The sequence below is a fragment of the Citrus clementina genome, unplaced genomic scaffold (genome assembly GCF_000493195.1).
Source record: "Citrus clementina cultivar Clemenules unplaced genomic scaffold, Citrus_clementina_v1.0 scaffold_6, whole genome shotgun sequence".
Taxonomy (NCBI): Eukaryota; Viridiplantae; Streptophyta; class Magnoliopsida; order Sapindales; family Rutaceae; genus Citrus; species Citrus x clementina.
Genome location: NW_006262139.1, coordinates 9,680,892 through 9,689,954, shown reverse-complemented (window position 1 = coordinate 9,689,954; position 9,063 = coordinate 9,680,892). Strand labels below are relative to the sequence as shown.

At 34.0% G+C, this 9,063-nt stretch overlaps 1 protein-coding gene across 2 annotated transcripts; it reads left to right on the top strand.

Moving 5' to 3' along the window:
- The first annotated feature begins 3,447 nt into the window (after positions 1-3,447).
- LOC18039397 (RNA polymerase sigma factor sigF, chloroplastic) lies at positions 3,448-8,316 on the top strand. Of its 2 annotated transcripts, none has more exons than XM_006428668.2 (9): positions 3,448-3,776; positions 4,489-4,640; positions 4,824-4,951; positions 5,062-5,268; positions 5,364-5,619; positions 5,700-5,930; positions 6,566-6,706; positions 6,884-7,084; positions 7,862-8,316. In XM_006428668.2, exons 1-9 carry the CDS (start codon positions 3,671-3,673, stop codon positions 8,147-8,149), a joined length of 1,710 nt encoding a protein of 569 aa, XP_006428731.1. In that variant the 5' UTR covers positions 3,448-3,670; the 3' UTR covers positions 8,150-8,316. The 2 variants fall into 2 exon arrangements, with proteins under 2 accessions (XP_006428731.1, XP_024038486.1); XM_024182718.1 differs by having other exon boundaries at positions 4,486-4,640.
- Positions 8,317-9,063: the final 747 nt, after the last annotated feature.

Here is a 9,063-nt window from a genome sequence, read left to right as displayed (position 1 = left end):
TCTATCTGCTTAATACCAAATCAAAATTAAGGATTTTCCTCCACTATAAAAATTTATAATGAATAAATGTATATTAATTATGAAAAAAAAAATCTTGTATGAATTGCTAGTTAATTATATAGGTATGAAATTATTTCGGAAAAGATACAATAAGGCTCTTTGATGTTCACTGATGAAGAAAATAGATACAAAAAGGATATTTCAAGAACTAAAATGGGTGCCTGAAGGGAATTTATAAATTTAATATATTGTGAATGGGTTTCACCAAAAATTGGGTTTATTGATATTAAGTATTTTATCGAGTCTAAATAGTTTCACCCAATTTTTAATTATCTATCGTTTACTTTTAATTTAAATTACCAAGAAGTACAAAAAAAAAAAAAGAATCCTAAAATTTCCTACAATTTTGAGCCGTAAAATTTAACAAGAAAGGATAACAGCTTCCCTCTCTCAAATTTGTACAGTTCTTCAACAGAGATGTTATTGGAAATATGGAACCATCCAAAAAGGGACAGAAAAACAGATTAATTTATTTATTGTTATTGTAGCTGTTGTTATTAAGATCAAAATATCAGAATTTTCCTTAATATTGTACATGCCTGAAGATTAATAAAATATCCCAAAAAGATCTTCAGTAAGAAGTAAGACCGCCGACATCTCGTGGTCGTGATTCTCAAAGCAGGACGACAACGTTTTGGGTGAATAAAACCTGATAAGGGAGAATGAGTAATAGCATCTGAGTCTCCAAGTTTAAGCGAATCATAACTAAGGATATAGTTTGTAATTGTTCTTACATAGGTCCCTACCGTAATGCCGTTTAGAGGTGATAATTTGGATAAGACACATTGTCTCTCAAGCACGGCGTCAGGGATGACAAAGTCTGGGTCTGGGTCTGGGTCCAAGTTTGGTCTTTTCAGTTCCGAACCCAAATACCAAAATATTGTTCTAGATCCATATTTAAACATGAATTTATTGCCTTCGAGTTTAATATGGGTTCAACCTGGAAAAATTAAGATTTTCGGATTGTGGGTTTTAAACCCGGATCACTTAATCAACTGAAAAATTAAAGAAACCAAATACAAATACAAATCTCAATTCTAAAAAGATCAAACACAAATACAAATTCTAATTTCAATGATTCAAAGTAATAAAACATTCACAAATACAAATCCATAACGTAGATCTACAATTCAAATTGACGATTCACGCATTCAATATTTACGAACTTCAAGGATCTGCAACCGGTGAAGTAACGAATGGAGGCTGATGATGATGAACACAGCGCCACAACCGCGATTGCAATCATGAAGGTAGACAAACGTCGACCAAAACCTATGAAATAGATAGACAAGCGACGGCCAGTGATGAAGATGAACATGAAATACAGTGAAGGTGGCGAAGTAATGACGAGTGACGACAATGATTTGATGAAAAGAAGAGTTGAAGAGAGAGGAAAAGAATACTTTGCTTTGGCTAGGGTGGCTGTGAAAGTGTGAAGATGATGAAGATTAGATGAAAGAGAAAGAGTTGAAGAGAATGGCTTTGGTTTGGTGGCTGCGGCTGTAGAAGAGGGAATTAGGGCATGGCTGATTTTTCTTTCCTATTTATCTTATAAAAATAATTAAAAAAATAATATTAAGATAAATATATTCGGGTCCAGGTTTCGTATTTCCGGGATTACCCAAACTTGTAAATATATTCGGGTCCAGGTTTCGTATTTTCGGGATTACCCAAACTTGGAACCGGACCCGGATATATGCGGGTTGATAAAATCAATTTCGGATACGAGATTTATTTTATTTCGGTGCGGTTTTGCCTGGGTCTTGGCTAAGTTTGGGTTAAATTGCCATCCCTACACGGCGTGGCCCACTCTTTTCCTTCGTAACCTCTGTGTTGGTTGGTTTATCCCACTTGAGAGTGGGGGTCCTTTGTGAAAATTGAACCTAAGAACTCTGTTCACGTGACATGTGAACACGGCGCGAAGTAAAAAAATTTTAGTACACCGAATTAGATTAAATTTTTTTATAGATAAAATTTATCTTAATTTTTTTTTTTGAAAAGTTGCATAAATATATAAAACCATAGATAAATAAAGAAGGTAATTTAAATACAATTACACACTATTTAAGTTATACCTTATGATATTTTAAAGCATTAAATTAATTTATTATAGAATTTGAGTTGATAGTGTCTATAAGTTTTTTTTTTATATAGATAGTTTAATAAAAAAAAATTATAGACTTATAATATAATTTCTTTTGTCTATATTTAAACATGTTCTCATCTCCACTAATTTTTTCTATTATCTACCGATAAAATCCAATTCATCAAGCAATATATAAAAATTTTGAGTATTTAACAACAAAAAGAGAGTCTATAACATTAAAAATTTGGAAATTTCATAATTGAAAGGATCATGAAAATAAATAAGTAAACAATGTCTAAAAGTAATTAAAGACTATAAACCCTAACATTAAATTAATACTTTTGGGTTTTGAGAAATAATACCTTGTGAATTAAGCTCTTTTGATAAAAAAAAATACTAAATAAATAAGCGAATGATCAACTTCAAAGAATTAAAAGGAAAATAAGTGATAAATTTTTTGTCTTCACAACCTTGTTAAAGAAAGAAAGAAATTTATAAAATGAGATGAAAGTGAAGAAGAAGAAATTGGGTAAAATGATGATAGATGTTGCTTTCAAAAAATTAAAACAACGCTAGTAGTGGTAATTTAGTGAAATTACAATAGTGGCATTTTTATAAATACTACAGTGATAATTTTGAAAAATTGAAGTAGTGGTAGTTTTGTATATAAAATTAATTTTTTATAAAAAATTTGGTCGCAGTTTAACTCATAAAGACTTTCACCAGTACATAAAAATTGAAGTAGTGGTACTTTTGTATATAAAATTAATTTTTTTTAAAATTTGGTGGGGCTAAAGCCCAATTTAACATATAAAGACCTTCACAGTACATAAAAATATTTTATATGCACCAAAAGTACCATCAAATCAAAATAATAAATAAAAGTAAATACCATTTTTTAAAGATTGCGAGAATTGAATTATATTTTTAACATTCTTAATTAATGATACTTGGTGCAGTGGTGCTTGTTAATATTATATCATAATTTATCTCGTTTGTGGAAATTCTCCTTTTATGTGGGCAAGTATTGGTTCAGACCGAATCACATTATTGATCGATCCAAACCAAACTGGTAAGGTTGGATTTGGTCGAAGTATTTTGCCCACTCGTAGTTATTTGAACTAATTATTAATATCCGCCGGCTACAAACGTAATAAAGACTTAAACAGGGCACCAATGAAAAGGTTTGTAAACTACATTCTTGTTTTCAAGTTTATAAAAAGATGAGGGATCCAGATGTTATTAACTAAAAAGAAAACGGAAATTAGATGAAGTCCAACCGAACCTGATCCTTTCAGAGAATGGCTTTAGCAAATTTGAGGCTTGAAGTATTTTCTGAAAGCGGTGCAAAGCGTTGTCTGGTTCGTTTCTATCTGCAAGAAAGTCGTTAAAAAACACATTTGCTTTTACATTGACGAAACAAAATCTCTCCCCAGACGAACTAAGAATACCCATGTCATTTTTTCTTGGCATTGTTTGTCAGAGGACTTAAATACTTCGACTCTTAACACTATCATATCTTCAATGGAGGCTGGTCGAAATTTGCTATCTTCACCTCCCTCATTTCCTTCACGAACCCGCGTGAAACACTCTCTGTCCTCCTCTGCTTCTTCGTCTTCTTCTTCTTCAGGTAACTTTTCTACTTCCTGTGTTTCTTTCTTTTGTTTTTATCTCTTTTCATGTTTCTTTTGCTACCCGGTTGGTGGTGTGAGGAATTATTTATCGCTTTCACATTCTATGAAATTTCTGTAGATGATGGGTAGCTGCTATGAATTTTCATTTTAAGTTGATACACACTGTATGTTCATGTACCAATAAAGGGAAATGGGGAATCTGAACTATGTGTTATTGGGTTTGCATTGTATTTGTTTCACTATGTGTAGTTTGCTGCATATGTAGATGCGTACGATAAGGTATATAATTGCAAACTTCAAGAGAGTGTGGATTTTTAATCCACAGTACTGTAGTACCAAACATACCCTTAGTTACAGTCTCAGTTATATTTTATCTTATTGTTCTATTTATGATGATGAGTCTATTTTAAGCATGATGATGGGTCGATATATTTAGAAATGGGATTTTCACAGGCGATCTTAGTGTCGGATGTTTTGCTTGCTAATTAATTGCTATAGTTGTCTTGAGTGTGTGCATGTGTTATGTACTTTGATTGTTTGGGGATATAGAGATTTCCTCTATTTTTGATGAAGCAAATGATAGGATTTGTTTGACCATTTTAATTTGTACATCGATAAATGTCTTGATCTTCTGTGAGATACTTAGAGATTTGTAGTGATTCTACTTTTTAGATAACATCTTGCATGTTTATGTGCATAACATAGCAGTTTTGATGCATAATGAGCAATCAGCCCCTGCAGTTGCTTCTGTTCCAACTTCTTCTGTAGCTCGACATTTTCCTACCTCAGTTCTGTTGCAAGAACAGCGTGATGAGTACAGGCCTCTCTTACACATGTTTAAGGAAGACAAAACATCCCAGGTTAGACATTTGTTGCAAGTATTGAAATGCATAAGTTAGAAATATGCAGATATATTGATGCATTCTCTTTTCAATGGGTTTTTCCTTTTCTGGAAAGTGGTTGAGAATTTCTTGTTTCTCTTCCTTTTGACATTGCCTACATTATTTATCATCATCTTTTGCATTCCTCATGTTCCATTGCAGGCAACAAGTGATAGCAGGAATATGGAGACTGAGGCCTTTTTTGTTGAAGAAAAGAACTCTGGTGACTTGGATCAACTAGTGCAGGACCTTGAACACCAGTTTCTTCACTGGCCTGATTTGTGGAATTTGTAAGATAAAAATGGAAATACTTTTGTTGCTGTTTGGTTAACTTATTTGTCACTGCAATTTTATTTTTGGATTTAATTTCATGGGACTTTTTTAATTTTTTTTCTTTCAGGTCGCCACCCATGAAAAGGGGAGAAGATCCCTCCGTGTCCTTGACTATGCAGTCTCTTTCAAATGATACTGAGGAGTCTGTTGATGCTGAACCATTTGATGCAGTTGCCCTTGCTAGGAAGGCTTTGTCAGCCTCAAAAGAAGCAGCATCATTAGCTGAGAACCCCAAATTAAATGGTGCTGAATTTACTGATATATCGTTGACCAGGTTGTTATTCTAGTTGATTGCATTGTTCTCTTCTTAGATCTCATTTTAAGTTCAATTTCTCTGACGACTGATATTTTTAATTTTGGTTCCACTAGTTCATTGGGCTATCCACTTGAGGAGGTGAAAACAGTTCGGTCAACCCGGTTTTTGGAGAGAAGGTCAAAGAAAAGAAAGGTTTCTAAACCAAAAGTAACAAATCATGAAACTTATAATTCTAGAAAGGCTTCTGTGAAGAAAAAGTTAAGTGAAGGGTTTGATCCTAATGATCCTCTCCGATTATTTTTGTGGGGTCCTGAAACAAGAAAACTTTTGACAGCTGACGAAGAGTTTGAATTGATTGCTCAAATACAGGTGCTTTTCAATTTTATTGCATTTATATGATTAAAATATGTGTAACTTCTTAATGGTCTTATTCGTGGGTTATTTAACAGGATTTAATACGATTAGAGAAGGAGAAGAGTAAGCTTCAATCTCAGTTTGGTCGTGAGCCCACCTTGATTTTAAAGCTTTTAAGGTTTCACCTAAGTTGTCGGGACTTGAAGTCGGAACTTCACTCTGGTAACAGCAGTAGAGAAAAGCTGATCAATGCAAATTTACGTTTGGTCGTTCATGTTGCCAAACAATATCAGGGCCGTGGTATCGGCCTTCATGATCTATTGCAGGTTAACCAAGCAACATTTAACTTCGGAAAATGGCTTTTGTTATTTCAATATCACTGACAAGAATAATCATGTGAACCTGTGTTGGTTTAATCGAATACTTTAGATTTGATTGCTGCAACTTCTGCCCTAGGAGGTTCCAAGAACACCAATGATAAAGGAGTTAAGTTTTTGGTGGTTTTGTTTGACATGTATTTCGGGTCTCATCTTGTCACTGTTGAAGGATTTGGGATGGTGAAAGATAAAGGGGTCTTCAAACATTAGTTTATTTTATGAACTTTACATATGTTGAATGCTGTCCAAACAGTGGTTTAAAATGTATCTCTTGCTTGTAGTTTTCCCCCAGCTATGGTTACCATTATATTGAACTTTTAGCAAACCAAATGATCAAATTGTTGTTCTTGATCCGTCATCTACACCTTTTGCTTGCATGTTTCTCACGGGGATTGAAATTGAATGCCATTGTCTGGTTTTGTTTCATTTGGCAGTTATAAAATATAAGTTCTCGTATTAAAAACTCCGTGGCAATTAGAAATAATTTTACATACAGAAACATGTCTGGATAATTGTGAAAAAGAATAAGAATAACATGATGTTTAATTAATAAAATATCTGCTATTTTTGTGAATCTCTTCTAGGAGGGAAGCATGGGCCTCATGAAGAGTGTTGAGAAGTTCAAACCACAAGCCGGTTGCCGATTTGCCAGTTATGCCTATTGGTGGGTAAGGCAAACAATTAGGAAGGCAATATTTCAACATTCCAGGACAATCCGTCTACCGGTAATGACATTTAATTTGTCTCCTATTTATATATTTAAGTTTTATGTTTTCATTTCTTTGAATGCTTAAAAATAATTGAATGGAACTGAATGTCTGAATCTATTAGAATTACTCTCAAGTCTTATTATGTATGCATGGCAAGCCCCTCTTGTGATGGAATTTATTTGCTATGTGCAGGAGAATATATATACCCTCCTGAGCAGGGTACTGGAGGCAAAGAGATTATACATTCAAGAAGGAAATCATTCTCCAGACAAAGAAGACTTGGCAAGACGTGTTGGAATTACCGTTGAGAAGCTAGAAAGGTTGATATTCATAACAAGAATGCCACTCTCTATGCAACAGCCTGTTTGGGCAGACCAGGATACCACTTTTCAGGTAATGCCTCTTTTGTTATCACATTTGCCTTCTGATATTACCTAAACATACTTGTTTATGGTCATGAAATGATAGGGGACACTTGGGAGAATCTGTAGTATAGTGACCAACTCAATAGAAATGTTCTATTAAAGAGTTTTCTTTCCTTGATCTCAAAATCTACTGTTTCTATTGCATGCTTCGTATAACTAATCTGTGAGCAAATTTGGTATTCTGATGACTTGAACATGCTAGTCTACATTTCGGGATGCTGCAGGATAGCATATTTCTTGCAAAATGTTCTGTGGTGTTTGGTAAGTCAGTTGTTTTTCAAAAATTTGATTAATAACATAATTTATGCTGTTGGAAAAAAGGAAAAAAAAAAAAGATATTAAAGGCCAGGACTTGCTGTCAACTGAGTCTATCTTTCATCTGGAATTCTGTTTATTTGATTCCACAGACTGTTTCCAGCTCATTTTACTTGAACTCAATGCATAATGGCTCTACTGTGACAGCAAGTATATATTAATGTTCTGGTATAAGATATGCCACAACTTTGTTCTTGCTATTAGAGAGTACTTGTCAATGCTGATCTCGTATTTTAGTAACAGTTAATGGAGCATCAAAGTTATTAGGGTTGTAGATTCAGCTAAACATTTGGTTCTTGTCTTCTTGGCGTCCCTTTTGTAAAGTTAAATTTACCTTTCAGTCCTCCTGACTTTGGTAAATAAATATGAACATTATGGCAATTCCTTGTAATATACAGAGGATCAATTATTTTTTTTGTTACACTTGCAGGAGATTACTGCAGACACTGGGGTTGAGATCCCTGACATTAGTGTGCAAAAACAGCTGATGAGGCAGCATGTTCGCAACCTTCTAACCCTTCTCAATCCAAAAGAGAGGTGTATAGTCAGGCTGAGATTTGGCATTGAAGACGGAAAACCAAAATCACTGTCTGAAGTAGGCAACATATTTGGATTATCTAAGGAAAGAGTGCGGCAGCTGGAGAGTCGAGCATTGTACAGGCTCAAGCAGTCCCTCGGGGGCAAGGCAAGTTATGGATATGCAGATCTACTTATTTAGAGCTTTGGACACAAAGCTGATTCATATTTAGTTTTGTAAAGTGGCTTTAAGCGTTAAGGTCATGACTCATAGTATAAACTAGCATACAGAAGGCTCCAAATGCACCAAAGTTGTAGAATCTAACAGTGCTCTTATGCAGAAAATTATAAACAATGTGGAATTGAGTAGCCTTATATGTTACTCTAATTAAGCTAAGCTAAGATAGTAATTTATGGTAGGTTTATGCTAATGTGTTAATAGTTGGCATACGAAGACAACTATATACGAGACTAACATGCTCAATACAATATGTTTTTGCTTTTATACTATAATGTTATCCTAATTATAATCTTAACATTTGAGTTTCTACTAATGTGAGAGTTTATTTGGTATTGCCGCAGTAGTCACTTACTAACAATTATATATGATAGCTTTTTTGGAATTGCGGCATTAGTCACTTATTAAACTTACCAAGATTCTTGAAAAGTTAAGAAATATTAAAAGAAAATGTAGACTCTTTACGGCAAGTATGTGGAACATCAACCTTAACTTGCATTTTGCTTTTATGTGGAACCCTAATCGTTAAGATAGAAATGTGTGAAAATGTGTTCCACACATTAAAGACATTCACCACAAGCCAGCCTCTTCACAAATCTCCTAAATCCTAATATTCTCAGATGGCTTAGAGACCATACAATAAGCAAACGCTGGAAAGTGCTTCAAATCTTGGCCTCGTACTGTATCACCACAGCATCTCTCACATAGAAAATATATGACCCAATTAGACATAAAACTGATCCCACATTGTGTAATGTTGAGTTATGTTTAAGGCCAACTATTTCTGATACAATAATGATATTCTTACAATAATGAGTACAATAGTGGGTAAAACACGCTGCATTTTGGGCTTGCTTTAAATCCTCTCCCAAATCAAA

Excerpts from the sequence above, each read along its gene's own strand:
- LOC18039397 (XM_024182718.1), top strand. The coding sequence starts at position 3,671 with ATGGAGGCTGGTCGAAATTTGCTATCTTCACCTCCCTCATTTCCTTCA. Across the intron at positions 4,641-4,823 it reads AGGAAGACAAAACATCCCAG|GCAACAAGTGATAGCAGGAA; the intron begins GTTAGACATTTG and ends GTTCCATTGCAG. Across the intron at positions 7,085-7,861 it reads ACCAGGATACCACTTTTCAG|GAGATTACTGCAGACACTGG; the intron begins GTAATGCCTCTT and ends TTACACTTGCAG.